The 27,972-nt window shown below is 55.7% G+C and overlaps 8 protein-coding genes across 8 annotated transcripts; 4 read left to right on the top strand and 4 right to left on the bottom strand.

Annotated features, from left to right (window-relative positions):
• Window positions 1-4: 4 nt before the first annotated feature.
• Window positions 5-3,748, bottom strand: vas2 (AP-1 complex subunit sigma-1; the record flags this gene model as incomplete). Its single annotated transcript, XM_036644823.1, has 5 exons — window positions 5-1,021; window positions 3,130-3,404; window positions 3,456-3,573; window positions 3,641-3,674; window positions 3,738-3,748. 5 exons carry the CDS (start codon window positions 3,746-3,748, stop codon window positions 5-7), a joined length of 1,455 nt encoding a protein of 484 aa, XP_036489112.1.
• Window positions 3,749-5,136: 1,388 nt separating this feature from the next.
• Window positions 5,137-6,204, top strand: CGCS363_v012973 (putative glutamate--cysteine ligase regulatory subunit; the record flags this gene model as incomplete). The annotated part of the gene is made up of 2 exons (XM_036644822.1): window positions 5,137-5,162; window positions 5,244-6,204. The coding sequence occupies 2 exons, from the start codon at window positions 5,137-5,139 to the stop codon at window positions 6,202-6,204; spliced, it is 987 nt and encodes a 328-aa protein (XP_036489110.1).
• Window positions 6,205-6,428: 224 nt separating this feature from the next.
• Window positions 6,429-7,550, bottom strand: rrp4 (Exosome complex component rrp4; the record flags this gene model as incomplete). The annotated part of the gene is made up of 2 exons (XM_036644821.1): window positions 6,429-7,254; window positions 7,345-7,550. The coding sequence occupies 2 exons, from the start codon at window positions 7,548-7,550 to the stop codon at window positions 6,429-6,431; spliced, it is 1,032 nt and encodes a 343-aa protein (XP_036489111.1).
• A 672-nt stretch (window positions 7,551-8,222) lies between these two features.
• CGCS363_v012971 (Uncharacterized protein) lies at window positions 8,223-8,580 on the bottom strand (the record flags this gene model as incomplete). The annotated part of the gene is made up of 2 exons (XM_036644820.1): window positions 8,223-8,404; window positions 8,466-8,580. 2 exons carry the CDS (start codon window positions 8,578-8,580, stop codon window positions 8,223-8,225), a joined length of 297 nt encoding a protein of 98 aa, XP_036489440.1.
• Window positions 8,581-8,770: 190 nt separating this feature from the next.
• On the top strand, window positions 8,771-12,719 carry fabD (Malonyl CoA-acyl carrier protein transacylase; the record flags this gene model as incomplete). The annotated part of the gene is made up of 5 exons (XM_036644819.1): window positions 8,771-8,949; window positions 9,004-9,388; window positions 9,477-9,570; window positions 9,842-10,639; window positions 11,626-12,719. 5 exons carry the CDS (start codon window positions 8,771-8,773, stop codon window positions 12,717-12,719), a joined length of 2,550 nt encoding a protein of 849 aa, XP_036489441.1.
• Window positions 12,720-13,245: 526 nt separating this feature from the next.
• Window positions 13,246-13,959, top strand: trappc2l (Trafficking protein particle complex subunit 2-like protein; the record flags this gene model as incomplete). The annotated part of the gene is made up of 2 exons (XM_036644818.1): window positions 13,246-13,296; window positions 13,414-13,959. 2 exons carry the CDS (start codon window positions 13,246-13,248, stop codon window positions 13,957-13,959), a joined length of 597 nt encoding a protein of 198 aa, XP_036489704.1.
• Window positions 13,960-14,218: 259 nt separating this feature from the next.
• Afg1l (AFG1-like ATPase) lies at window positions 14,219-16,379 on the bottom strand (the record flags this gene model as incomplete). The annotated part of the gene is made up of 2 exons (XM_036644817.1): window positions 14,219-15,171; window positions 15,320-16,379. 2 exons carry the CDS (start codon window positions 16,377-16,379, stop codon window positions 14,219-14,221), a joined length of 2,013 nt encoding a protein of 670 aa, XP_036489703.1.
• A 1,478-nt stretch (window positions 16,380-17,857) lies between these two features.
• On the top strand, window positions 17,858-22,140 carry NUP133 (Nucleoporin NUP133; the record flags this gene model as incomplete). Its single annotated transcript, XM_036644816.1, has 4 exons — window positions 17,858-18,199; window positions 18,254-18,323; window positions 18,374-21,784; window positions 21,836-22,140. The coding sequence occupies 4 exons, from the start codon at window positions 17,858-17,860 to the stop codon at window positions 22,138-22,140; spliced, it is 4,128 nt and encodes a 1,375-aa protein (XP_036489696.1).
• Between the last annotated feature and the right edge of the window lie 5,832 nt (window positions 22,141-27,972).

Below are 27,972 nucleotides of genomic sequence, written 5' to 3'. Positions count from 1 at the left end.
CTCTTTAGATCTCCATGTGGGCCACAACGTCCTCACTCATGCGCCGAACCGGGCTCTTCCGGTCCGACACACTGTCATCGTCCTCTTCCTCGTCGTAGTAGAAACGTTCGTCAGTGTAGTCGTCGTCTGAGAAGGGGACCAGATCGCCGTCGGCTCCTCGATTCCAGAGGAAGCCGTCGCTTTGTTCCTCGTCGTCCTCATAAGGAGCGACAACCTCAGCATCGCGATCACCAAGCCAGTACTTGGCGCGCTTGTTTGCACTGAGCGCATCGAACTGGGTACTCCGCGGGCGCTTCACAGATCCCGGAAGCGCCGGTTGTAGGCGAGGTGATTGTGATGAGACGACAGGGACGACGCGCACGTAGAGATAAGCGACACGCTTCAAGGCGCGGTTGAAGAAGAAGTAGTGCGCTGCCCATATGGCTGATTCGTCCTCCTCAAAGGGGTCGACATCCGGGTTGTAGCTGAAAACTGTGCATTCGTTGAGACGCATCTCTTTATCGATCTTGGCCCAACATTGTGGGCCCCAGACCGCCTTGGTCTCGGAAGATGTGGCCTGCTCGACCGGGCGTGCCTCGACATGCGGTCTCACATTCTGCAGAATCGAGTCGAGATTTCCCATGACGCGTCGCAGGTTTCTCTCCCGCTTAAAGTCGCCTGGTCTCAGGACGTGCGAAAAGTCATAGTGTTGGTGACTCGCATTCAGAGTCGCAATCAGATAAGCGAATGTGCGACGACTTGACAACTCGGATAGGGGGCCGAACGCGCTTGAGTGCGAGAACATTTGCATGTTTGGTGACGTAGCCAACATAGCTTCGCGGTCTGGCGGTGACAGGCTGGCGCCCAGCTTAAGAAGCGCAGCATGTTGTGAGCTCAGGTCCTTGTCGATGTTCTTGTAGAGCTTCTTATCGGAGCCGGTCGATTTCGTCGTGTACAAATCGCATCCGCCGGTAACATTGCAGTCGGGGGTGTTGAAATTCAGAGCGCCAGTGACGGCGTCGAAGTCTTGGAGTGGTAGATACTATGATGGGGGTTAGCATGGCCGCAGAGATGCGACGCGCTGCTGCCTTCCTGTGCAGCAGATTGTGCGCACCTTCATCTTGGGTTGTCGAGGCCGGGCTTCGGGAGACGTGGTGATATGAAGTGTTGGACAGAAGGCATTCGAATGTTGAAGCAGAATGAAGGTACGAAGTCACGAGCTCCCTTGCTGTAGATCCGGGGGCTGTGTTGGCTTATCGCCGGTATCGCGCTGCGATCGGGTTGTGATGGAGCCGTTGGATTCCGTAGTGCTAACGTGTCGGATGATGTCACGGGGGTTCCGAGTCGCGCAAGATGGGAAAGGGGCGGCGGCAGTCGGAAAGGCGGTGTCTCTATGTGCAGAGAATCGGAGTGATGCAGAAATACGCGATGAGGCGCAAATGATGCGTCGCGATGATGGGAAATTGGTATTGATGGCGGAGGTTGCTGTCTGGTTCGTTGGAGGAAGCCGGTAGCCTGCCTTCTCTAGATAAGCTCTGGCAAGGTGCGACTCGACCCTGTTGATCAGTTCGGTTCGGGTGGTGGAACGGAGGCTAGACGCGATGCGCCTAGTGAGTGATCTGGTCGACAGACATTACTAAATAACGGATGTTTTGGTGAGGTGTTGTTGAAGTCGGGATACGGAGGGGTAAGGGATGGGGTGACGGAGGAGTTTAAAGCAGAGACCAGGCGGGAGAGGGCGGGAAGGTAGAGTTGGCGGCGGCGGCAGTGGTGCTGTTGCAGCTTCGGCTGATCTGAGGTGCGGTGACGCCTTCCAAGGGCCGCCGGGGTGTATTGGGTGTGGACTATGGCCTGGTGCTGGTCTGTGTCGTGTCGCTGCAGCGGGTTGGCTTCCGAGCTGACAAGGTCCCCGCCCAGTCTGCTGGCACCGTATCCGTAACTAAGGTAGGTATTGGCCATACAAGTGCCCAATCGCACATACATGGCCAGACCGCGAAAGTTGGCAGGCCCATCTGCATTACCATATCAGAGATACGGATGACCATTGACCAGTCCCAAAGATAGGAGCCGAGAGTGGACGGGGGCGGGGCCAACGGGGAGTCTGTGACAAAGCGTATCTTGGTCCTGCTGGGCTGCCGCACTGCGCTGCGACGGCCTGCGTCGTCCTTGGCACCGGATTCGCGGGGGACCGCCTAGAGAGTCGGGGTCCAGTCCCTGTCTGTTTCTTGCTTGTTGGGGACCACCCGTGACCGAGAACAGTCCACTCCACTCCTCGCCGTGAAAGGGGGGCGCAGCCGGTAATCTCCAGGCGAATGAGATGGCGTCAAGAGGCCACGAGTGAGTGAAGCTGGACGCCCCATCTCGAGACATGACTTCATACTGTCTGAATGCACAATTGCAGCTTCCCATACAACTGACCTTCATTCGCGGCGTAATACTAGTTTTATTAGCAGCTTTGATGCCCTTTCCGGGGTGCAGGTCTCGTCGAGTACCATCGCCGACTCGGGCCCCGTGGTCTGCGTCTGCGACGTGTCTGGGGACGGCTCCAAGCCAACGGGCCTCGCGGATGCTAATCTGCCCAACCCGCACCAATTCATGTATCTTCTCTTGATATTTGCAGAGGATGGTTTTCCATCTTCCAAGATCTATGCACACAAAAGGCCAATCGGGCCCCTCCGTCCGCCATCGCACCTGCTCTGTGCCGTTGTCCCACTGTCGCGCATCGGCCTTGTCGCCCCAACGCGATCTGCCTCTGACTCTGCCACCGACGGTCGATCGGCTTGAACGCCTCAGAGGATGCCCACTTTCTTGAGCGACGACGTGATCTCTTCCGTTTCCTGGATCAATGGCAGAGCGCCCATTAGCCAAATGCTCGTCAAAGCTGCACGCCCTCTTGCAGCCAGTGTCAAGTATATGTGAATTTCGTAGATTGGATCGAGACTCGTTGTCGGGAATCGTGTCGCCATCCATGGGTAGCTACACACTGGAGGCGGGTTACATGATCTTTGTAACCTCGTCCTCGACCTGTGGGATTGGGGGGAGATTGTCAGCCATAAACTTCGCCGGTGGCGCAGCTGCAGGTCATAGTTGTGGAAGCGCGCGGTTCAAACCCAACCAAAGCAACATGCAAGCAATATGCAGCAAACGTACCTCCATATCCTCGAGCGAGTCTTGCTGCGATATACACCGTAGCACGTTCTTTTTACTGCTCTCCTGCAGTTCTCCTGCCAATAACAGCTCGTCCAGGATGTAGTATGCTTTCGTGAATGAGAAGATGATATCAAGCTCGCACACGTTTCCGTAGTACTTGTCCATCTGCTCGACGTAGCGGTGGATGATCTCGAGGGTGATCAGTTCGTTGTCTTCGGAGGCGGCACCGGCGATAAAGAAGAGCGAGGCATATCGGCGGTATACGATCTTTGAGTCTGAGGATCATCAGTTGGTGCTGTCGATACGTATGACGAGGGGAAACTGACCCTTGTACTCTAAGAAGTTGCACATGCGAGTTCTGCGAGCCAGAACCAGCTGGGAGACGTCCTTGACAATCTTGGCCTTCTCCTTAGGCGACAACGTGGTAAACCACTTTGCCAGACGCTGCAGAGGGGACGTGGTCAGCAATGTAGTCGCCGACGGAATTCGTGTCCAAGAGATGAGATCATACCACTTTGCCCTGACGGGAGAGAAGAATGAGGTATCTGCGCCGTCGTTCAGCTATTTTGCTCGGATGCACCAGCAGACAGGGTGATGGGGGAGCATACTGGATGGCCATGATGATGCTTTCACATCACCCAGCAGGGTGGACTAGAAAGATGTTTGGGTCGAGGGATGGTCTTGGGAGATGTTGTGTGGATCTCAATCCAATGCAGTCCGATGCAGTACGGCGGCTGAGCAGAGCAGACCGAGCAGGAGTAAGGTTGGCGACGAACTATTGCACAAGGTGTGGTTCGGTCGTCGATGGTGTTCTTTCCCCCTTGGCGAAAGCCGGGGTCACGTCAGGCTGGGCAGCGCAAGGTGTCACTTCTGGCAGGTGCTGTATCCTCAGGCACCAGGCATATCCCGTAGCTGACAGCGCCTTCGGTGAGCCCAGGGAGGCTACAGGGCGCTCGGTGGAAGTCAGCAGCGCGCCACAGTGTGTTAGCCCGCTATGGGAATTCTCGGGTCTGGGTTTTCTCCAGCGGATGTACCCCTTGAACCAAAGCCTATCTAGGTCCTTGCAAAACAAGCTTGGTGCTCGGGAGAAGGCGTCCGATGGCTTCGTGCCTCAGATCTTCAGCGTGAGATGTAGGTCTGAGTCGGACAGAGCCAAACCACGACGATTCAGCAAACAGCAGCTCATAGGTCGCGGCCAGTGGGGGGAGATACGCCGCAGCACTGAAGTGCATACAAATCTGCCCAGAGGCGCTGACGCGATATGCTACACCCCACTATGCGCCAATGACCTGCCCCTCGGAGTCGGGCTCCTGCCGAGTTCACCGCGGAAGAGGAGGGGTGGAAGGTGGGATGGTGAGGGGGAATGTGCGGACAGCGTCTTTGGACAAGGGAAATCGACGATTCTTGTCTTGATTCAGTCATCCATTTTTGTCACTGAGACGACTCGTCGATTCTCCGGCCCGTCTATGAAAAAGGGCACCAATTCCAGCCTCCGACGCCCTTCCCGCTCTTGTCCTCAATTATTCCATTCAAACAAACCACGCTACCAATCGATCAACAAACAAAACATCTTTCCACCTAGGGATCCTGGGTTTCAACATCTTCTAGAAGCCATCCACATACCGGCATTGCATACTCTTCACGACGTCCACACCAGGCACGGCACATTGCACCGCATCTTTCCGATTTATCTCCCACAATAAGCCGAATCTCGCATGCTGTGCGCCAACCATTATTAATTGACCTCTCTGACCTGTGATTACCGACATTACCAAGCCTATCCTTATCGGCACCCTCTCCCCTCAGATTGTTAATCAACCCCTCCAAACTCTAAAAAAAAGTACGGCACCCAGAAAAAAGTGCGACAGACGTCAAATCGACACCATCATATTGCGCGATAAGGACCCTTCACGACGCAATCTGCTCCGATCGACCAGTTCCCAGAGCCAAATTCAACCTCACGTCTCCCTACGAATATTCTACGACCTCCATAATTACCCGCCCGTCATGACGAAACTAATCCTATCCACGGGGTGCGTTGCATTTTCCCAATTTTTCTTTGATTATTCATACTTGCGCCCTGAAGCTGATTGGTGATCCTCTGCCGCGTGCAGAAACATTGTCTCGGGCGGCCCCTCCATAATCCGCAAACCAGGCGCATACAGATCAAACCTCGAACTCACCAACTCGCTGCGAAGCAACTTTCTCGCTGCTCAGCAGGACTACTCGCCCTACTCGGAGGCATCCCCCATCGACGATGACGAGGCCGACGGAACCTTGAACGGAAACTCGAATGGCTACTCCAACGGCGAGAACGGTCGTTCTGGCCGGCCCCGCCTCGATATCTGGACCGCTCGCGAAGACGGTGCCCTCTACATTCCACGGATAGACTGGTCCTACTCTGGTCTGCAAGAGGAGCCGACAAATTACGATATCACTGTCAAGCTCTTCTTCCTCCCAAACGCGCCTGCTGAAGAACGCGAGCGCTACGTGCAGGAGGCGCTGGACCTCGTCCGGAAGGAACTCGGCGTCACCACGATAGATCTTCTGATCGCCTCATTCCCGGGAATGTCCTTCGAGGGAGATTGTGAGTGGGAGGCTGACAAGCGCAACGCCAGCCAAGGCAACATCGACCAGGAGGCCGCGACGTGGACGGTACTCGAGGATCTGTACCGCCGCGGTGAGGTCAAGGCCCTCGGCATCTCTGAATTCGGCACCGAGAAGCTTGCAAAGTTCATCAAAAAGGTTGACATCCGTCCCGCCGTTGACCAGATCAACACCAAGGACTGCTGTAGCGTGCCGCCCACTCTCGTCAAGCTGGCCAAGACAGAGGGCGTCGAATTGCTTGTCCACACCGACTGCACCGACATTTTGCCTAGCGGCACCCTTCGCGAGCTTCTGGGTCACGGACTGCAGGGCGCTGGCGTCCTCGCTGACCCTCTTGAAGGCGGCGAGGGCCTGTACGGCGACCTCGTGCCGGAATGGGTGGTCAAGTACACGGCTTTCGTCAAGGACCGAGGCGTAATCGAGAACAAGGGATATTTCGCTGGCGCGGAGCTCGTAGAGACCTCCTGAGAGGCTCCTTCTTGTCGTGCTGTTGGGATTAATGATACCATGGCCGAACAATATGGCCTATAGATAAATACTGCATAGCGTTCCTGTGTCTGGCGGACTCTGGGTTTTTCTTGGTGGTTACACTGAACCCTTCTTGTCTATTAGAGTCTTGGTCTCAAGACATTTTCCACGAACATGATCTATTCCTGGTTCTCGAACGTCCCCAACGTAGCCAAGTGATATGCTTACTCCTTCAGCAAGGCCTCTGCAAGCCTCTTCCCCCTTTCGCCTCCAAGGTAGATGTCGTCCTCGACGCTCTCCATTCCAATCTCGACAGCCTCCTTGTAGCCCCTGACTACCAAATCTTCGTCAACGCGCAGGCCGTTCTCCACCAGCGCCAAAATTACACTCCGTATACGCGCAATCTCCCGCATGGTCTCGACATCGATCTGGTCGTTCTGGCTCGAGTAGACGTTGGCGCTCACGCTCTCCTCCATGCGGTTCAGCCCGACTGACTCGGGCATCTCGCTCTCGACATGCTTCGCAATCCAGATGAAACCGTTGACGCCGAGCGTGACGTGAACCTTTGCCGCGCCCCTCGCCGCGTCCATCACCCACTGCTGCCTCTTGGCACGCACCACACCGCCGCCGCCCCCGGTGCCAGTGACCGCGCAGAAGACGCCGTTGCGCAGCTTGCCATACTTCAGGGAACGGGTGTGCAAGCTCGCCGCGCCGTCCTGATGCAGCTGCTGGACCTCCGCGACGACGAGGTCGCCCTCGGCGAAAAAGGAGCGGATCTGGAGCTCGTCCGTGTCGGTGCGCTTGCGGAGGATGCCGCCGGGTAGGTTGATGGCGGAGATCTGGAGGATGGCGAGCTGCGAGGAGCCGACGTCCACGCGCCAGCGCTTGGCCTGGACCTCGACTATGCGGCCGACGACGAGGTCACCGATCTCGGGGGTGTAGCGGGCGCGCAGGGGCCGGACGGAGAGGAGCTTGTTGGTGCGGGTTACGGTTCCCGCGACGGAGGAGACGATTTCGGTGGTGCTCGGTGTGACGTAGGTGCCGTGGCCTCTGCGTGGGAAGTCAGATTACATGTCTCTTCAGAAGTGCACCGGTACAGTAGAAAGAGGAACGGGGCAGGGGAGGCGGCGCTGCACGAACCTCATCCACTGGGGGTCGTCGGTGATGACTTCACCGGGCGTGACGATCTCGTAGTTGTCGCCGCGGGGGCGCTTCGCTGGGCGAGACATGGAGACATCGCCCTCAATGTCGACGCCGCCATCGGAATCTGAGTCGGAGTCGCTGGGGCGTTGTGCGAGCTTTGGCCGTGCCGGTGTGCCTCTCGGGGCGAGGATTGTGATGGGCATTCTGAAGAGAGGACGGCGACGAGACCGTAGGAGGACGGAACGGGACGGTAATGCTAGAACTCAGTCGGTTCCAGGCGAAATTTGGATTGGCGGGAAATTTTGAGCTCGTTTCTCTCGACTTTAGGCGCCAATCGCAAAGTTGGCTGGGTTTCGTGGGGTATTGTGGTGGTGTTGCGTGGTTGACATTGAGGTGCAAAGAATTTTTGGTGAAGCTATGGAGGGGCAGATCAGAGCATGCGGTTGATGGACCGTCGCCGAGCCACTGCATTTTGGCAACCCAACAACAGAAAAAGTCCCGTCCAGGTGCATAGAATGAATTGTTTTCTTTTACTGAATTGATTACAAGCTAGAGTTCTTCATTCATACATGGGTATATGGTACAGCTCTGTCGCAGCTTTTGAGCGCATGCATACAACATCTGCTCGCTGCACAGATGGCGAGAGGCATGAACAGTCCCTGCAATCGCATGGGAGGGAAATATCTGCCCCAACCGGCGGCATGACTGCTCCCTTGGCGTCTCGTGTTGCGCACTACAGCTGGCTGTCGATGCGACGGCCCTGGGTTGACCTCCGCAACGTCTCTTCTGATCCTGCCGACGAGTCCTTCTCGTGTGTGTGTGTATGGGTTGAGTGGTGATTAAAGCTTCCAAGTGCCTTATTGGCCTACATCTCATTATCTGAAGAATCTCCAGATTCCCAAGTATGTCAAGCCGATGGAGATGCTGATAATGCCCATCTTGCGACTCTGCATACCGAACTTGGACTTGGACTTGAGGATTAACGGACGGTTCTTTTCGAGTTGGCTCATTCCGGACATGTAGTTGTAGGCTGCAAGACCGAGAAATGCACCGCTTCCTGAATGCAATAACATTAGTATTTTGCCGCCTACAACGGCATGGGAACGCTTTGCTCTTACCGACAACTCTGCAGGACATGCAATCATCGCCGCGGTCCTCGCGCAGGAGATCGTCAAGCTTCTCGGGCTTGTCGAGGGTGCCCACGTTGGGGACTTTGTCTCCTCCTCCAAACATGGCTGTTGTGTGGTGCTTGAACTGCCCCAAGAGGTTTGGAAGATCGTCAGGTGTTTTTGCGACCAAAGGCTCCGATGCACCGTACAATCCGGGGAGCTTGAGATGGAAGCAGGGTTGCGTGGCGCGTGATTGGCTGGGAGGAGCCGCTCCCTTGCACTAACATTTAATTTCATCATCGAGCATGTGCGCCATGGCGGGACGGTGGTTCCTGGCAGCTGGAGCTCCCGCCAGCGGCCAAGCACCGACTGTCACCAAGAGGGAGAGCCAGAACCTCCCCCCACACACTTATCAACTACACGGCGCAGCCTCCGATGCCGACCTGACGATGAACGGCGTTATTGAGGCGCTGCACATCTACGATGAGCACAAGTCAGTCATCTCTTGAGGTCGGCCCGTTCAGTGAGATATACTGACACCGCGCAGCCATGCCATCCTGTCGCACACGTACACGGGGCGCCCGCTGTCGGCACAGCATCTCCTACCCCTCTACCTAGAGCATCCTGCGCCGCGCCCGAACGTATTATACCTGCCAAACACAAGTCCTCCGACGCTCGTCTTCAGCCTCAAGCACGCCAACCTCCTCTTCCTGGCGACTTCCTCGTCCGATATCGAGCCTCTCCTCGTCCTCGAGTTCATACACCGCATAATCGATGTGTTTGAAGAGTTCCTTGGTGCTCCCTTGCTGGCGCACAAGATTGAGAGCAACTACGATGTAGTAGCGCAGCTTTTGAACGAGATGTGCGATGCCGGCAACATCAACACCACGGAACCAAATGCGCTGAGGGATTTGGTCGAGGTTGAGGGCTGGGTAGGAAAGCTGTTGGGGAGCATCAATTTACCAGGGTAAGAGATACTTTCAAGAGCTCAAGACGAGCCGCATCTGACAATCTGAGCAGGAAGCCTGGAAACTTTGGCACAAGCTTCTCGAACTCGACCGCACCGTCGATAATTGCACAAAACACTCCGGCCTTACCCTGGCGTCGAGCCAATGTACGACATACCTCCAACGAGATGTACGCAGATATCGTCGAGACTCTTACAGTCACACTTGCTCCTTCGGGGAGACCATTGGCGGCTTTTTCCAATGGAACGATAGCATTCACCTGTAAGGTGTCAGGCGTACCTGACATCGTCATGACATTAACAAGTCCATCGGGCAAACACAACTTGGCGGGTTTTATGGACCTCCCTGTGTTCCACCCATGTGTTCGTCTGGCAAGATGGAAAGAGAGGCCAGGGGAGCTGAGCTTCATACCCCCAGACGGCCGGTTCATCTTGGCTAGCTACGAAGTCGACTTGCTCCCGTTCACAAGCGGCAAGAGTGGCAACATCAGTTCAAATAATCTGAAGTTGCCTGTCAACATTGAGATGAAAACTGGACTAGGACCGACAGGTTCTGATTTCGAGGTTCGACTTCACGTGAACAAGGTTCTAGGCACAGGAGGTCCGTCTGCACAAAGCCAGTATGGCAGAGGCGGAGGCGGGGCAGGTCGAGGATTCGGAGGTCCCCATGCTGGAACACCTGCGTCGCCGCTGATGGAAGATCTCATCGTTACGGTGCCGTTGCCAGCTGAGGTTAGAAACCTCCCGGAATTGCGGCCTAGCAAGGGAGACGCGAGCTTCAGTCCTGGTGAGAAGGTTCTGGAGTGGCACATTCCTACAAAGGAGCTGTCAGTCGGCACTTCTTACTTCGGTCTTAGGTGTACAGTTGTTGGCCAGCTGCCTGACGATGAGGACGATGAGCTGGACCCTACTGGATTCGGATTCGGGAAGTCGTATGCCTACGATGAACCCTATCAAGCAACAAGCCCCGTCAGGGCAAAGAAGACGACGGAAAAGGCTGACGACGAGAAAGACGCGAAGAAAGTGGCGCAAAATAAGATGCTGATGCCCAGCTCAGCCTCGGTGAGCTTCTCAGTGAAGGGTTGGCTACCGAGTGGCCTTAAAGTGGAAAGCATTTTGATTGACCCTCGCAAGAGCAAAGGCCTGGGAGAGGGTGTTAAACCATACAAAGGAGTCAAGTACTTGACCGTCAGCAAGGGCGGTGTAGAAACGCGATGTTAGTCGGCAGGGTCAGGCGAAAATAATGACTTAGAGTTGAAAAACATTGGTTATTTCACATGCTTCTCGATCAATGACTCTGGTAGCTTAACGGCTAGTCGGGCACTAAGGTAGAAGACATATCAAGATGGCAACGGTGATTGACACTGCTGTTGCTTCTGACGCATTCTAGCCATGTGCTTCAATGTCGGGTGCCTCAATCGAAGAGCTATGACTCTTCGAGACTCGGCATCCAACAAGGAATCTACAGATCTCCATCGCATCGGCCCCCCCTGGTCCCTGAAATGATCTGCTGAGCATCTGCTGACGTGCCCCGCCCGGCGCAGCGGAACCCAGAAAACGCGCTGTAAGAGGTCGTCTTCAGCGTGCAATCGCGGGGTACTCCAGCGAGAGGTCCATCGGCCTCGGGACTTCGGTTAGGGGCGGCCACTTGGAGCATCCGCCAATTCCATCTGGCGTCATGGCATTGAACGCCACTACCACGTTCCCTATGCCGCCCGTGGCTTAGGTTGGCTGTGTGACACATTTGACGGTCTGGTTCGCGCAAACTTGAGACTCGTCTACTTTTTTGTTCCCTCTCCTACTTCTCTCCCTCTTAGTCCTTTCTAGGCTCTTTGTGCTTGCTTCAAAATTCGCATGGGAGTTGTCGACATAAGCTCATGTTCGCGATAATCTAGCTCCCCCAGCTTGTAATCGGCTGGCGCCACTGGCCATGACAGCTCCCGGAGCTCACTCCCTCCGCCGAGGCGGCCAACGCATATGGGCTGATGGGCTCGGCTGCCTCGGCAGAAGATGTAGTGCGACGACGACACATACGATAGACATTGCTTCTAGGAGTAGTCGGCGGCATGCCTCGACGCAAGGGAAGCGGCCGCGGACGGCGCTGTTCTTTCCAGGTCAGTGGACATGAAGCGAGGAGGGGAACGGAAAGAGGGGCGAACTCGTCTTTGCTGGCGACGGATGAGCTGACGTTACACCGCGCAGGCCAAGGAGTACAGAAGGTCGGCATGATCACACCATGGCTCGAAGCCTTCCCCACGACGGCGAAGCCCATCTTGGAGGAGATTGATCACTACATGGGCTACAAGCTCTCCGACATCATCGCCAACGGGCCCGGCAAGCTGCTTACGAAGACTCCCAACGCCCAGCCCGCCATCATGGCGACCTCGATTCTCATCCTCCGCATCCTGGAGCGCGAGTTTGGCTTCGACATCCCACAGCGAGTCGACGTCACTCTTGGGCATTCGCTAGGAGAATTCGCGGCGCTGGTGGCGGGCGGATACCTCGAGTTCGAAGACAGCTTATATCTGGTGCGCAAGCGGGCCGAGGCCATGCATGAAGCGACAAGGCGCGCTGTGGACGAATACGGCGGAGAGTACGGCATGGTGGCTATTGTAACAGAACCGGAGTACTTGAAGGGCCTGATCGAGGCTATACACGACTTTGTGGGACACTCGAGCGCGGGATCCAAGGGGGAGAGCTCGGAAGACGTCCCGCCGATAGAGCAGGTGCTCATTGCGAACATCAACAGCAAGAACCAAATCGTGTTGAGCGGCAACATTGAGCGGATCAAGACTCTTGCGACACACGTCAGGCAGTTCTTGGGGCATGACCCACGCGCTGTGCGGTTGAACAGCGACAGTCCGTTTCACAGCCCGATCATGAAGCCTGCGGTCTCGGTTGTGAAAAATATTCTAAACAGGAAGAGCAGGGTCAAGGGGCGTGAAGGGGAGGATATCATCACATTCCCGGGCAAGTTGCCCTGTATAAGCAATGTCAGCGCGAGGCCGTTCGAGAGCAAGGAGGACGTGAAGGATCTCCTAGCGCGGCAGTGCCTAGAGACGGTGAGGTGGTGGGACAGTATCAAATATCTCGACCAGGAGGAGAAAGTGAGGCGGTGGATTGGTATCGGGCCCGGCAAGGTCGGACGGAACCTTGTCGGAAAGGAGGTGGGCATGAGAGGGAAGGACTCGGTCAAAGGCGGTGGCGTATGGGCCATCACCGATCCGAACGAGATCGAAGAAGTGCTGAAGGGACTCGAGGATACGGAGCATTGGTCGGACGACGATGCCGAATGAGATCTGTAATGTCTTTATGCGGAATATGGGGTTCATTGGTCTGGCGCTTTCGTTACCAAGCACGAGCGCGAGAGCTCGTCTCATGGTCCATCTTTACCAGCTTGTATGATGGTTACTGGAGTAATGGATTTTTCTTTACAATGTGTAACTCTATTTTACCAGAAAGTCTGCAACATGCTGACTGCTGCAAAACACATATTTGACCACCAAAAGCCATTTTGTTAATATTGACAATGCTCCGAGTGCTAGGACCGCAGCGGCAGCCGTTGAAGATTCGTTGCCTTTCCTCTCACGGTGCAGCGACCCCTGACATCGATGCGGGGCACTCGGGGGACCCAAGAATCAATTAAGCTCCCGGCCACACCACAGCTAAGGTACCTACCCCAGCTCTCCAATCTCCAACCCTCCTCTGCGACGACGTTCGACCTCTACCATACCGTGTCCATCAACCGCATTGCGCATCTTCCGCCGCAAATTCAGCGCCAACCGAACCAGCACAGCGCAAGGAAGCACAGCGAATGTGGCTATGGCGACCGCGATCCCCTCAATAGCCTGCATAGGCATCATCGGCCGCAACGTACGTCCAACCCGCAGACAGACCGCACCCTCCGCATGCTCCAGAGCTCTTCCTCAAACTACGCATCCTTGGCTGGAGCTCTTTGGCAAGGACGACACTTGCTGACGAGAGCAACAGAACAACCCCCTCCACATCTCCATATTCCCGTCGTACAACCCGTCAACAAACACCTTCGCACCGATCCGCACGCCCCTCCAGTTCTCCCTCCTCCTCTCCTCGACCTTAGATATCTTTGAATTACGACACAACGCAAGCGGGCCCAACGCGGCAGGTGCTCCCAGCGGGGCCTCCGGTCTCTCAGGCGAGGTCGGCCTCCTCCACGCGGTTGACGAGCGGCTCGCCGCGTACGGCTGGGAAACGAACACGGGCGTCAAGATCGTCGTCGTCGTGGATATGCGCGGGCGGAGGGTCGGCGGCGGCGGCGACGCTGCTGCGGCTTCTGCCAAAGGACGGGGAGCTGTCGGGCTTCGTGAGCAGGAGTTGCGGGTCGTGTTCAGGGCGGTGCAGAGCACCTACGTCAGGTTGCTGCAGAACCCCTTTTACGAGCCCGACGAACACTCGCCGGTGTCTGGACGCGGGGGCAGGGTGATTAAGAGCAAGAAGTTTGAGGGGGATGTACGGAGGATTGGTGAGGCATGGACGCCTGGCGTCACGACGCTGTGAGGCGGCTGGAAAGCTTCCAGAACGAGGAGTTTATGGCGTTTCTGAGATGGGAGGTAATGTAAATCGAATTGCGAGTCTAAATTGTCGGGCCAGGTTCTCCTGGCGGGGTTGTAAGGTATCTATCACGAGACTCAAAGGTTTATATCGCCCGATGCGACGGGCGCGTGCGTGGGCCCAGCGTCGCCAAAATGCTATGCTACGCGCCGGTATATGCTATCCTAAATCGGATCTACATGGATATTCCAAACAACCAAAAACTTCACCTCCCACTGGACTGCTCGACCCTGCGCTCCGCCTCCTCCAGAGCTTCTCGTCTTTCGATCACGAGCTTGTCGGTACCGAACGGTCCATCAACAGGCCTCGACGGACCCATCATGGCATCCGCCTGTCTGGCGCGCGGCGGCAGAGGCTCGTCCTTCTTGGGTTTGGATGGCAAGGAGTTCTCCCAGTGCCGCGATGCCCGGGGCACAGGAGTCCACCACTCCCCAGGTGAACCTCCTCGAGCATGCCATGCCTCGCTACACAGCTCCCACAGCCTGCTTGCCGCACGACGGTACGCGAACCGCTCGTCTTCACCCGTAAATGCTGCCGTGTTGCTGAAGTTGGGGCTCCCGCCGCCGCTACCAACGTGACCCAGCTTGCCAAAGTCGGAGTCTTGGTCGGGGTCATACTTGGCCGTCGGGAGTTCCGTGTCGTAGAAGGAGATGTTGGGTCTGAACGGCGCCGCAGAGTCCTGGTAAACCTCGGCGATCGTCTCAGAGTGGATCGCGTCAGAGTCGACGACCTCCTCCCCAGCAGCGGCAGCAGCCGCCACAGCTTCCTCCTGAGCGCGGATGTCTGGGAAGAAGAGATCGTCGGGCCCCGTTTGGGCGCGGACGAACAACTTGCACCTTGCTTCGTAGAGGGCGTCCAGGAGCGTGATGAAGCGGCGAGCTTCGTTCTTTTGCAGGGCCGTGAGGGTGGGGACGTTGTCGATGATGAAGGTGTGGTAGGTCGAGGCCATGGTTACGTAGTCGGCCGGGCCGAGGGTAGCGACGAGGGCGTCAAAGTCCCAGTAGACTACGCCGCCGTATTGGCGGGGGATGGGGATTGTGCGGCCGTAGACTGTCAGCGTTGCTGAGGACCAGGGGTGGGAGAGGTGCTGGGCTAGGGCGGTTGTCCAAGGGGTTGTGTCGGCCGTGAGCAGGAAGTACTTGGAAGGTGTTGATGTTTCTAGTGATGTTAGTCTGGTAACTTGACTAAGATAGGACGCATTGGTGCAAGTTCGAGTAAAGTACTGAGGTGAGTGGGTATTGGGTTGAATGAAAGGGGGATCGTATGCTCGGAAACAGATAATTCAAGGCCTTTAAAGGTAACATACCGTCTTTGGGCTCCTTCTTGGCCAGCTCCTCCCCGCCTATAAAGCCAGCTACAGGGGCCTCGACTGCGATAGTCTCACCAGTTTCTCGACGTCTAAAGTCCGTTGCCCCTTCCATGTGCCAAAAGTCGCATCGCGCCTTCAACACTTCCAGAAAAGCTGCAAAGTCGTTTTGACTGTGGAGAGTAGCCTTGGATCGCGCGCCACCAAGAAAGAGACTCTTCAGGAACCCGTCTGACGGAGGAACAGTATACTCGACACCGATAGCCTTCTGTAGCTCCTCAGGCATGCGGTTGGATGATGCGATGAGGACCCCGCCGAGGTGGAAGAAGGCTATGAACAGGTGGGACAGGATCTTACTTGCTGCCCTGTCCGGAAGCTGAAACTCATCTAGGAACAGGATCGGGGACTCCTCAACAAGTTTCTTGGCGAGCCAGAGCATGGAGTACTCCTTTTCGTTGCCGCTCAGCTCTGGGTGAGACCGGCGGAACTTCTCGAGCTGTGAGAATGTGTAGAGCATGAACGTGTTGAAGTGCCACCGCCTCTTCTTCTCTGTCGGCAGGCCTTGGGCCAGCAGATCTATCAACATCGACTTGCCGACACCGACTTCGCCTGAGAGGAAGAGGCCCCTGGGGGAGTTGATGGTGATGGCGCCCTCGAGGCTGGTCATGACTCTGACGAGAGCCATCGGGTTGGGATCTTTCGCCTCGGGCATGATTTTCTTTGACACATGCTTGAATAGCGGGTTATCCCATATGGGATGGTTTGGCATGGCCAATCTTGCAGCGGCCTCTTCGGGGTCATGAGCCTCGGGGATGTCGGCGACTTGCTTCAGGCGCTCCCGATAGTCCTCTTCCGGGGCGTAGTCTTTCAAACGGGTATATAGTTTTTGGAGATGGATAGCCAGCCGGTGTTGAGAGGGGTCTGGGGCGAGAAGTTTGGTTGAGATGAGGGTGCGGTATTTGACGAGCGGGTCGGTGATGGCCATGGCAGTTGAGTACTGGCGACCCACGAGGGCCACCTTGGCCGAGTTGAGTCTTAGTTTCCTCGTTATCATCGTCATCGTCGTTGATGGTTGTGTTGATAAAGAAACGAAAGCTAAAAAGAAAGGCTGTACAAGCCGCATAAAGGATACTGCGGCGTGAAAGAGCTAGTTAAAGCTACTGGCGCGTGTCCCGTGCAATATCACTGGCCAGTATGAAGGCATATACGTCGCCTGCCTTTTGTGAAGTTCTAGGAACTTAGGAAATTGAAGTCGGAGGACAGCTCGGCTCCAAATCCCCAGCTCGGGACTAAGTTTTAGAGGAAACCAAATGTGCAGACTACCTTGGAAGTCCACTTATGGCGATCTAGGCCAAGTGTAACCCGTTTACTACACTGATGGCCTGATCCAAAGAAATATGAAATCAGCTGTGAGTCCTTCTCTTAGCATCCTGGCAGCTCAGGTTGATCGGCGATATACCTCCGGTTGACAACAGGACCGAGCCAGTTCGCATGTAAGTCCCGTCTGACTTTTTTCGAAATGGTGCGAAAAATCGGGTTGCTCATTGGCTTCGTTGAACCATGGATAGCATAAGTAGGGCTCTCACCAGAAGCATTCCCCGGAGATTGTGAGTTGGTTGCGAGTCAACAGACTTCGGGCGGAATGTTCCACAGAGGCGTAGATGGGGCAGGATGACGATGAGATTGACATCGACTGACACTCGTAGTCTCAAGGTTTCCGTTACTTGAGCAAGGGTTATTTGAGCTGTTAAACTGTATGCCTCAGACCCTGGGGGAAAGATAGAGAGTCTGAGTTGGTAGATATTTCCTTTTGTATCCAGACATCAGAATGGTTCTATCTGCGGCCAGTGTCCCGCCGTCAGTTCCCGAGGGCCGACACTGGGAGTGACGTTGTTGACTTGGTTTCCATGGCTCCACTAAGGGTCCCTATTTTCTTCCAATGCGGCGATTCAGCAGGCTCCAGTACGATCGCGGAGTCGGCCAATCAGAGACATTCATCAGGCCAGACGCACCACGCCAAAGCAGGTACGTACCGGAACCGGGACCAACGCGCTGGAAGTATCTCAGTGCTCCTGGTGCCCCTTCCGCCGCCTTAGCTGGCACGGCTGCACAGCTGCAGAGAGCCTGCACGCCGCACCACTGGAGCCACTTGGAGCCGCCTGGAGCCAATGAGGCCTGACAAACCGCTCCCGACTTCAGTGAGGTGAGTGAGAGGTGAGAGGTGAGCTACCTACTCTTAGCACCACCCAGAGCTGGTGCTGGTGGTCCGTGCTTGGCAGATGCAGCAACCTTGTGTTTTTTTCGACAAGACCCAATCGATTGATGCTTCGTCACTCTCACATATTTGCTAAATCCGCTTTGGAGTCTGCCACCTACGTCCCTGGCACTCCGCTTTCCCTAACAGTACCTTAGGCCGCAGAATTCATCCTCGAAATGTTTTTCTGATCGTCCTCCATCAACCGAATCGAACATCATCACCCTCCACGGCGACCCCGAATAGCACCACCCCCTTCGCGCCCGGTCGCTCGAAACATCACCATGTTTTCTCCCTCCGCGAGCGAAGGCGGCCCTGCCACCGCCACGCGAAGCAGAAGACGCCAGCGGCCCGTCAGTAATGAGAGCCTCGCTCAACAACCCAAGGCCAAGCGCCAGCGTCTCCCTCTGACCGAACAGACCTTCACCAACCCCGATGTATCGAACGCGCCTGCCCCGGAGATGTACGAGGTCAAGTCCGACAAAGTTGCGACGCTCGACGTGCGGCAAGACGGCATCGAAAACCACCACCCCATCACGCCCACGCCGAGGAAGGAGCTCAGCGTGCGCGCGAAAAAGCCCAAGGGCGGCGAAAGACCTACCAAGGGTGATGGAAGCGTTGTTTTGGTAGGTCTCACCTCGGTCGCATTGCGTCCTCGACGGCTGCTAACAATTTTCCAGACGACGAATAACGCCTACACCGTGAGCAAACTCCCTGCGCTTCCAGACCGCATCCGTGCGGATGCTTCAGGTACGTTCTCTACAATTTACGCGCCCATTCCCACCTAACCCTCCGTGAAGCTCAGCAACATGGCGATGTTTTCTCGAACGGATACGCCCTTAGCTTGACCCATACACACGCCATCGTCTGGCCATACACGAACCCTACCCAATCCCCCGAGACATTCACCTTCACTCTCCCATATCCCTCGAAGCACACTTCAGAACCTCTTCCATTGGGCTGTCTCGTGTCGCCGTCAGCTTCCTCTACAGAGCCGGGCTTGGTGGTTGTCATGCCCGTGAGTGGAAAAATTGCGTACTGGGAGTCCATCTCGAGCGCGGCAACCCTGGATTTCATCCGCCAACAACGACATGGTGTGGAGGGATCAATATCTGGCATGTACTCGGGCGAGAGAGTCATTCAGATCACCAACGCCGAGTCCGCCGGGTTCGTCCTTGCCTTTACGAGCGGCAGGCTGGCGTACATGAGCGTTCGCGACGGACACGGCCGACCCACGATTTCGGTCCAATTCCTCCGCACGAGCCTGGGACCCGCGGCCGGAGGACTTCTCGGAAGCATTCGCCATGCTCTTACGCACACCGCTGGCCGCGGGGATATTGCCGCCGTACGAGCAGAACGCACCACTCGCGTCGGCGAACGCAATGTTGTTGCTGCTACTCTCAAGGGGAGGCTGCACGCATGGAGGATCCACCGCGGAGGACACCACGACACGATTGTTGAGGCGGACATGCAAGAAGAGATCATCGACGCTATTCGCGAAGTTGATCCGTCGAGCGGAGAATTCCACCACGACACATTCGAGGTTGTCGACCTTGCGTTTGTGCCAAAGGGCTTAGACGCCAAGTACCGGGACATGAGCAGGCTCAGCAATGCCATGGCCTCAGACGACATCAACTTGCAGCACCTCGTCTTGCTTGTCAGTCTTACAAAGAAGAAAGAGTCGCACTACTCTCTGGTTGAAGTCATCCTGTCGCCCTCCTCAGCGCAGGTTGGTATGGTCCGGCCCATCACCTCATACAAGGTCCGCTACAGCCCGGCGAACCCACTGCAGGCCGCGAGACCTCGCCTGTATCTTCCCCGGCCCGCTCTGGTTGCTTTCGTTGTGTTCGACAAGGCAGTTGTGGTCGCGTCAATTGGTGTTCCCCCGGAGTCACCCGACTCGCAGCTCCAAGAGGATAATCACATCATTCCTCCTACGTATGAAGATGTGATCAACCTCTCCGACAACAACCAGTCAGAGATTCTCGGTTCGGGCTTTGAAGAGCCTCAGAACGGCAGCGAAGAACCAAGAAGTCAGCGCCAAAAAACCAAGAACCCATCAGTCGTTCTCATCGTGCGTGGTACAGGCGTCGTGCGGTTGATGACAACAGACATAGACAGATTCGGCAGCGACAAGCCCCCGAAAGTCACACCGAAGAGCAAGCTAGAGCAAGCCGTTTTCTTCGGCAACAAGACAGATACCCCGTTGGTTTTCGATGGAAGGAAAGGAGTTCAGTTCTCAGACAACGAAATGGCGGAAGCTGCAGTACAGTTGAGCCATGAGATTATGAGCTCATCAACACCGCACATCTCGACGGTACCAGCATCTCTGGAAGACAATCTCAGCAACCGCGTAATCGCCCTGGAACGCTTGATGGCTCATCTGAAGCACATGAAGGTCAACTTGGACAGGCGGACCCGATGGCTTTTGCTTTCTCACGCTGAGAAGATGATGGTCGCCACTATTATCTGGAAGAAGCACGAGGTTTTTACGAATGAACGACCTGCAAACGATAAGAAGGATTTGGTCGCAGAAATCGTTGAGTTCATCCACCAAGACGACAAGACGACCCCCAACCGGAACGTTGGAGAGCTTGACCGCGTGAGACACTGGTTCATTCACGACGTGGGCAGGCTAGAGATCTTCATCGCTTGGGCATATGAAGTGATCAAGTACATGTACAAGGATCATCTGATGGACGATGTTCGCATCACTCGTCTCATGTACGAGGCTCAGCAGGTCAACTTGGTGGCGCTCATGACGGCTTTGAACTACCGACAAGAAAGGCTGGCTTTCTACGGACTTGAGGATGAGGAGCTGGACCTCGGCATCCTTCGTGACAATTACGAAGGCCTTTCCGAGCCATGGACCGGCTGCCACTATATCACAAATAACCTCAAGCGGTTGCTTGAGTTGAGTCACACGTGGCTTGACCAGTACTACCCCCCGAAGGAAAAGACCAAGGACAAGTCTAAGCAACCGGACCCTGCTCTGCTTGAGAAGATCAACAAGGAGATTTCCAATCTGACCGACCAGTACTTGGTGTCTCTGCTCGAGGCTTCTCGGTGGAATTCCGCTCAACTCGACGCCAAGACGCAGAAATGGTCGGAACACTTGTCGAAGCTTTACGATTCCGATCGTAACGACAAGGTGCTTTCACTTTTGCGACTTGGCAAGTGGGACGAGAGCATCAACATTGCCGAGAAGCACCGCTGTTGGAGGGCCCTTGCTTTGGCTATGATCGAGCAAATCAATTCTCTTAGGACAGAGGCTACTATTTCGCGATCACAAGTCGAGGCTCGCGAACTCACCAACAAGGCCGAGGCGAGGGAAAAGCAGATTGGCCAATACTTCGATAAGTACGGAGAGGCCTTCGCTTTTCCTATGTACGAGATTTTGTTGGACGGTGCCGGCGTTCAGGCAGTCCTCGACTTCCAGTACGACAACCATGCGTACAGGACGAAGTTCCTCCGCCAAAAGCCTGAGCTCGCCAGAATATCTTGGATCAACGACGTCCAAGGCGAGGACGACATCGACCATGCTGCGGAGACTCTACTTAACCTCGGCCTGACCCGCGAGCAACAAGTCTGGAACAAGAAGATTGAGCTCAGTCTTGGCAAGCTTGCGCTGATGGCTGAGTCTCCAGAGCCCTCAACTCCCGACCTCTTCGGACTCAAGCGAGCAGCCAGCAGCGATATCAAAGAACCCAAGAACGACGAGAAGCTGGATACCATCGACAACCAACTTGGGCTGATTAGGATTCAGGACCAGCTGTATGCGCAGGTCTTCCCTTCAATTCAAACGGCTGTCGACGAGACGGCCGAGGTCCAGCTTGCGATGGAGAACCATTGTGTGCAGATTCCCAAGAAGCAGAAGGCTCTGATCCAAGTCTTTGAGAACAGCATGCGCCGACTCGTTAGGCATGAGGCGCTCGATGCTCTGTCTCTCATCGATCTGCTTACACTGATCAACCTTCCGGCTGAGACCGCTGCTGAGATCGCAGACCCCTTCTACCTGGCCCTTCTGGCCGCTTCGTACGGCCTCAATGGAGAGGAGCTGAAGGAGGCCAAACGTCTCATCTGGAGACGATGCTTCATCCGAGACGACTGGACGAAGATCAATGACACTCAATTGAAGGACGACTCGGCTGTGGAGGAGAAGATCACAAGCACAACACTCTTCAGCGCATTTGCCTCTTGCTACCAGCATCGTGAGTGTTACCGCCTCAACAGACCATATTCCCGTGCTAACAATGCAACAGAGACAATTGACCACCCGTTCCAGCCCTTCCGGCCATCGGACGCGCTCGGCGCCTTCACCGAGGACCTGGACTCTCGTTTCGACATTATGGAAAAGTCGTACAGGGACAAGCTCCTCGACGCTATGAAGTGGGAGGACTCCGTGTTGCGCAAGTACATTGAGAAGGCGCGTCTGGAGGAATGGACCCGCACGACGGCCGAGTCGGCCGAAGCGCTGGTTGCGGAAACCGTGGACGAAGCCACGCGGGCTGCCACCGAGGAGCTTCCGGATCAGCACACGAACGGAAAAGCGAACGGCATCCACTGAGACGCGTACCGGGTTGTGGGAGGAGGCTAGCTAGCTAGCCACACATGTCATCCCGTACGAGGAAGACTTATTTCTTTGTTTTGCTAATGCTGGGGTTGTTTGTATTAAAGCCTTCAGGGCTTCATTGGGGTTGTCTCGCCCCCACGGTGCCACGGCACGAGGCCACATTTTTTGTTTCGTACACTTTAACTACACACATTCATGATGACATTGGGATGGATGGCATGGGAGGCGGGGATGGGTTGGGGTTATCAAGGAGGGGTTCCCTCTCTTTTTTCCAATAGGCTCTCTCGCTATTTTCTTTGAAAGAAAAAAGAACACACACACAAAGACAAGGAACGAAACATCAGATATCATCAACAGCAAACGCGCAAGAGAACAAAAGTGTGGGTCGGGCGCTACTTTTTTGGTGTTTATGGGAGACAGGTATTTGTCACGTAATTCAATCTAGAAGAACCTTTCCTCGTTTCGTTGACGGGATCTGGGATGTAAAAGTTCTGTAACCTGTTTGTACATCATTCCAGGTTTTGATTATCGTCGTCTGCGTGTTATATGTTTCAACGCTGACGTTGCTAATGGCCATTTGACGTGTGACGACATCTGCTTGCGACTTGAAGTCGTGGCCATAGTACCTACTATATCTGAGGACGTTTTGAAGCGGTGGGTTTTGTTGCGTGGTCTATCCATCCTTCTATCCCTCGGACTCTGACTCTCCACGACTAAGCGAAAGCTCTGACCAGATTAAGTGGGCGTCGGTTCTACGTCTAACAAGTTTCTATACCAAACGATGTACGTCTTTAAGGGTCCAGTCCATATATCTTGTGTTTCTCAGAGATGGCATGTTTCGAGAGATTGGATGCGGAGTGGGAGACAGACAACATGGAGCTAGCTTCTGGAAAGCTTTCTTGCACGTTTTCTGTTGAGGTCTGAGACGGCGGACGGAGACGGAGGATATGGGTGGGAAAGTTTGCCGTGTTCGCTCTCGCGGTCGAAGTGCGATAATTCCGGCAGGGCAAAAATCGGAGGACCGATGCTCACTCTGCAAGCATATCCTTTTCCTCTCCCACCACCTCGCTTTCGCCGGTTTTACCATCCGGCAACTTTGGCAAGACGAGGCACGATTCATGCCGCCGTTGGGAGGAGAGAGGGGGGTTGAGTTAGGGAGGCGGAAAAAATATGAGAAACGCGTTGCGCGCGCGCAGAGATGCAGATACGTCATTCACATGGATGAAAGACCAAGCTACGCCCGTGCCGAGGAGAATGAAAGGCGCTCTATCCTTGGGCGGGCATTACTCACCGCGGCGGGACTCGTTGGCTTTCTTGAGACATGACTTGCTAACTTTAAGAGTGTGTCTTGTCAGCGAGCTTGATTCGTCACGGGCGAGTATTGGTGCGGCGTTAGCTTCGTCGTGTAAGTTACGGTCACGACGGGAAGCGAGACATTCAGTGTTCGCTAGACATCGTCGAGAGGATGGTGCTATGGGTTTTCTTAGCAACATTCTGCTTCTTCGACCCGTGTGTGTTCACGAGCTTCCAGAGTGCGATAGAGCTATGGATTAGGACGGGTTGGGCTTGAGACGGGAATTGGTGATTGGATGACGGGTTGGTGGAGGGACGCGGGGAGGCCTGTGTGCGGTTGAGACTCGCGAGAGTTGTAGGGAGATGGGTCAGCGTTTCATTTGAAGCCTGGCAAATATCTCCGATGGCGAGGCAGGGCCAGCTGACGGGGATCGGGGGAGCAGAAGTGAAACCGTAGGGCGGGAGGGAGACTGAATGAGTGGCTCCTCAAGACGCCTCTCTCGACGGGATGGTGGGAAGAGGACATCGGATGATGGGTGATGGGCTCTGCTTTCTTCGGTTGTGTTGGGAGGGCGGGTGGGAAGCCGTCCGACAGCCCGCAGCGCGAAGGGCAAGCCGTAACGAACGACAGTTGCAAGCGATCTCCAACCAACCTGCGTGGCACTGTTGCCAAGGGGAAGGGGGCAGCTGGTTGACAGCCACCGACTTGTTCTCTGCAGAAGGAGAAGAAGAAAAAAAGAGGTCAACATGGAACGGGGCGGGCTTTCACCGCATCTCGGGCGGCACCTCGGCGGTGGGAACCTAGCATGCCGGGCTCTGACGCCGCTGCAGGTCCAAACCGGGATGGGCAAGGAGCTGCTGCAGGAGACGAGGCCATTGGACAGCGGCGCCTTCAGCAGCTGCAACGGCTGCAGGCAGGCGGATTCCTCTCGTTGGTGATCTTGCGTTTTTTTTTTTCTCTTCTGGACCCCGTTGAAGCGTACTTTTTTGGTTCGTTGCGTTGAGTAGGTGACGGCCTGGTGAAGGGTTGACCGATGAACGTGGTCAGGGTGGGTTGACCTAGGCGTTTTAGCGCACTGCTTTTCTGCATTTGAGTTGCCGAGCATGAGAGTTTCGATGATTTATGCTGAGAGCTCTGTACATCTGCGCATCTCGAGGTACAGAGTTCATGCCAAGCAGATGCCGTAGTGTAGGCATAGAGTTAGCGTCCGCAGGCAGCCTTATTGGATCTGCTGTGAGCAGGCTCCAGCTCTGGCGAGGCTTCAATAGCTTATCTGACCGTGGCACAGTTGCCGACAACCGGTTCTGCTAACTCGGTATGCGGAACTCAGCCCGAGTCGAGTAGAACGGTTGTCGCCAGATGCGCTTGTCACCTTGTTGGCGACATGTCATGTTTGCTGCGTGCTTCCATCGAGGTAAGGCACATCTGGTAATCGTAGGCTGAGAGGGAGGACGCCGAGGCTGTACGGACGTCCCTTTTTTTTTTTTTTTTTTCTTTTTTGATGCGTCGTCGTGCATGTTGTTTGGCTTGCCCTCGATACCTAGTCTGTTCTCCTGGCTGTTTCCCGTCTCCCTAAGGTACCTAGAAAGGGGTCGTCGACCGGATAACGAGTGGCTAGCAGGAGCATGGGAACAAAGCGAGGAATGCAGCCATTGAAGCAGACACCCGCTAAGCCGTCAGCGGACCTCGATCCCCGCACAGGGCATACGCCGTGCATTTTCTAGGGTCGTTTCTAGCGCGAGCTTCCAGTGCTGTTTTGGCTTGGCTTGATATGCACCGCAATGCTCCACGGCAGAAGAATTCGGTGTGATTTATTCCACCCGGCAGCCTGGACGGGACAGGCGCGGCCAGAGTTCCCCTTGGCCCCTGGCGCGTCTTTCGGCTATCCGCTGTTGGTGCTTAGTGCCTAACGCGAGTGACCCTGGCCTGGAGCGGTGTCAGTGTCCCGTTTGTCTCCCCGTGGCTGGCAGACGAGGCACGACAGACACAGCAGAACCTGCGAACCTGTCAGACGGACGGCTCGCGGGTGGCTGGATAGTCAATCATCAGACGAGCGATGATGCAGTGGGCGCTGGACTTTCGCACTTTCGAGATAAGTCGGATCTTCGAATAGGAGAGAGAGGGAGCGGCGAGAGGCAGAAAAAGGGGAGTCGCGTTTAAATTAGATTTCTCATGAGACGAGACGAGACGAATACGGCGTGGGTTCTTCAGCAAGGTCATATCGTAGGCGAGGATACGGACGGCGCCAGAGCAAGCAGCAGACGGAGCAGCGAGCGGTCTTGGAGGTACACAACTCCAATGCTGTACAGAGCAATGGTTGAGAAACAGAAGTTGGGACTCAAGACGTCCCGTCGCGGTTGGAAGACAGCTAACTGGAAGATCGTACTGCAAAATTGGGGCGACTGGGGGACGCCGTAGGCGACCCGAAGAAGAAGTTGGCTCCGGTACATGCGAAATTGGTGGGAAATTGGAGGTGACGACAGGTACCTTGCTCTTTTTTTACCTACTGGTTTGGTCCTTGGCAACGACGTTTCCACTTCCACTGCTCACCTCAGGTTGCTGCTGCGCTTGAGGAGTCGGTAAGGCAAGGTACATGTCCAAGAGGGAAGGTACATTCGCTACGTTCCTGGCGGGAGTGGACCTGTCTGGTACGTACCTGGTGTCTTTCACTTCTATTGACCAATGATTGCGTACGCACCTCAGGCACTAATGCTTTTCCCCCCTTTGTCGAGGTGGGACGCCGCTGCCATCTGATGGCCTGTGCTCGTCAGTGTCGGCTCGTCTTGTTAATGTTATGGTCTGCTCAGGCCAGTAGCATAAAGGCAACGTCCAGGGCAAGTTGTCCAGCAGTACCTTACTGGAAGGTAGTCAGCCGGGGCCAGCAGTCAGCGGCCAATGTGAGTGTCGTATGCGACACTCATTTTCAGCATAAGACAGTCCGGAGGGCTCCCGAGCCAGCAAAGCCCAGCGGCAGCCAACTGAGAACTCGGGGCTGCCGTGGTATTTGTTGTACTCCAGACGCGAGTTATCCTGATCCTCCATCTCGTCCAATCCGGCGAGGATGGGAATCTGGGAAACTGGGAATCATGGAAAGACACGGATCAAGAGTTGGGCAGCCGTGCGATTCCGCGACGGCCCCTCGTCCATTGAAATTAGATCCAATCCCCCCTCTTCAGAGTTCAACCACCGGCGGCCACCCGCACGTTCGTGGCTCTCTCTTCTTGCCGCGCCCCTGCCTTCCCGGCCGCCGCCTCTCACTTTCCCAAACCTGGCCCTGGACCGCCTACCGTACCGCCGTAGACTCTGACCTGGACCTGGACCTAGACCTGGACCTTGACAGTGACCCGGACCTGATCTGACCCCCCTTCCATTGATCCATCACCCCTTCCTAAGTTCCTTCTCTCACTGAAAAGTGAAGTGTGGGCCGTCGTGAACGATACATGGCAATTTTGGCTTGGGGAAGTTGAGGCGTCGCTTGTAATTTCATCTGGCCCGTTGACGACACCCTCTAACGAACTGCCTCTTGAGCTGCTTTCTCCCGCCTTTTTTTCTTCCTTTTCTCTCTTTCCTTTCCCTTTTCCCCCCCTCCGGCTTCCCCCCAACCGCTCTTCTTCGCCGCGACAAGCCTGATCGGAGACGATTCAACGGCCATCCGACAACGGCGAGATACGACTCAGCCCTCGCACCGCCTCCCTTCCGTCCCCCGAGACAAGGCATTCCGCCAGTGACGAACGGGAAATAGGAATATTGGAATTGGATTGGACGATTCCTCGAAAGGAGCATATCGGCACCAGGCACCAGCAGCAGCAAACGGCGGCATCCGGAGAAAACAGAAATAGGTCACTCGGGCCAAGGAAGAGACAGCGACGGCATCAAACAGGCACCGAGGTGAGTAAGAACCACCAGGGACGGGAGGCTGAGATGCAGATGCACCCGGCTGCGCTCTGCACAAGCACAATTCAACGCCTTGGATACCTCCCTCCTCCTGCCGCTCAGCACAAACACACACGCAAAACTGCCCCCCTGCACCGCTGTTCCCTGCACATCACATACCCTGGAAAGATTTCAGCTTCGGCCTCAGGCCGCGGCAGCTGGCGAGCGATTCGTGTGTCCCAGTCCAGTCCACCTCACCTCACCTTGCCTCACCACAGCGCAGCCTCTGCTCGCCCAGCAGCAAGCAAGCAGCAGGTGCCCAGCCAAGTCCGGGCCGGCACCGAGCCAACAACGGGCGAGTTTGGGCGCCGAACCTGAGGAGCTCCCAGCTGCCAGCCAGTTCCCGCCCGTCGCATAGCACCACTACGTCGCTCCATTTGCACTGCACCGCCGGTTGTGGACCACTCACCCGACGCCAATCCTGCCAGTAGCAGGCCTTGAACCCCCAAAAGCCTAGCAGCCCAGCCCGGTCCAGCCCATCCCGTTCCCTTCGCACTCCCCGTGCAGTGCATGTGGTCCGGGGGCGGATTACCCACTATAATCACTCGTCTGCGGCTGCCATCCGTCCCTCTGCCCCAAAATCCGTCCATTCTCTCCCC

Source organism: Colletotrichum siamense (genome assembly GCF_013390195.1).
Source record: "Colletotrichum siamense strain Cg363 chromosome Unknown KSG_Cg363_contig09, whole genome shotgun sequence".
Classification (NCBI taxonomy): Eukaryota; Fungi; Ascomycota; class Sordariomycetes; order Glomerellales; family Glomerellaceae; genus Colletotrichum; species Colletotrichum siamense.
The sequence above is the reverse complement of the archived record's forward strand: the minus strand, read 5'-3'. Positions and strand labels throughout refer to the sequence as shown.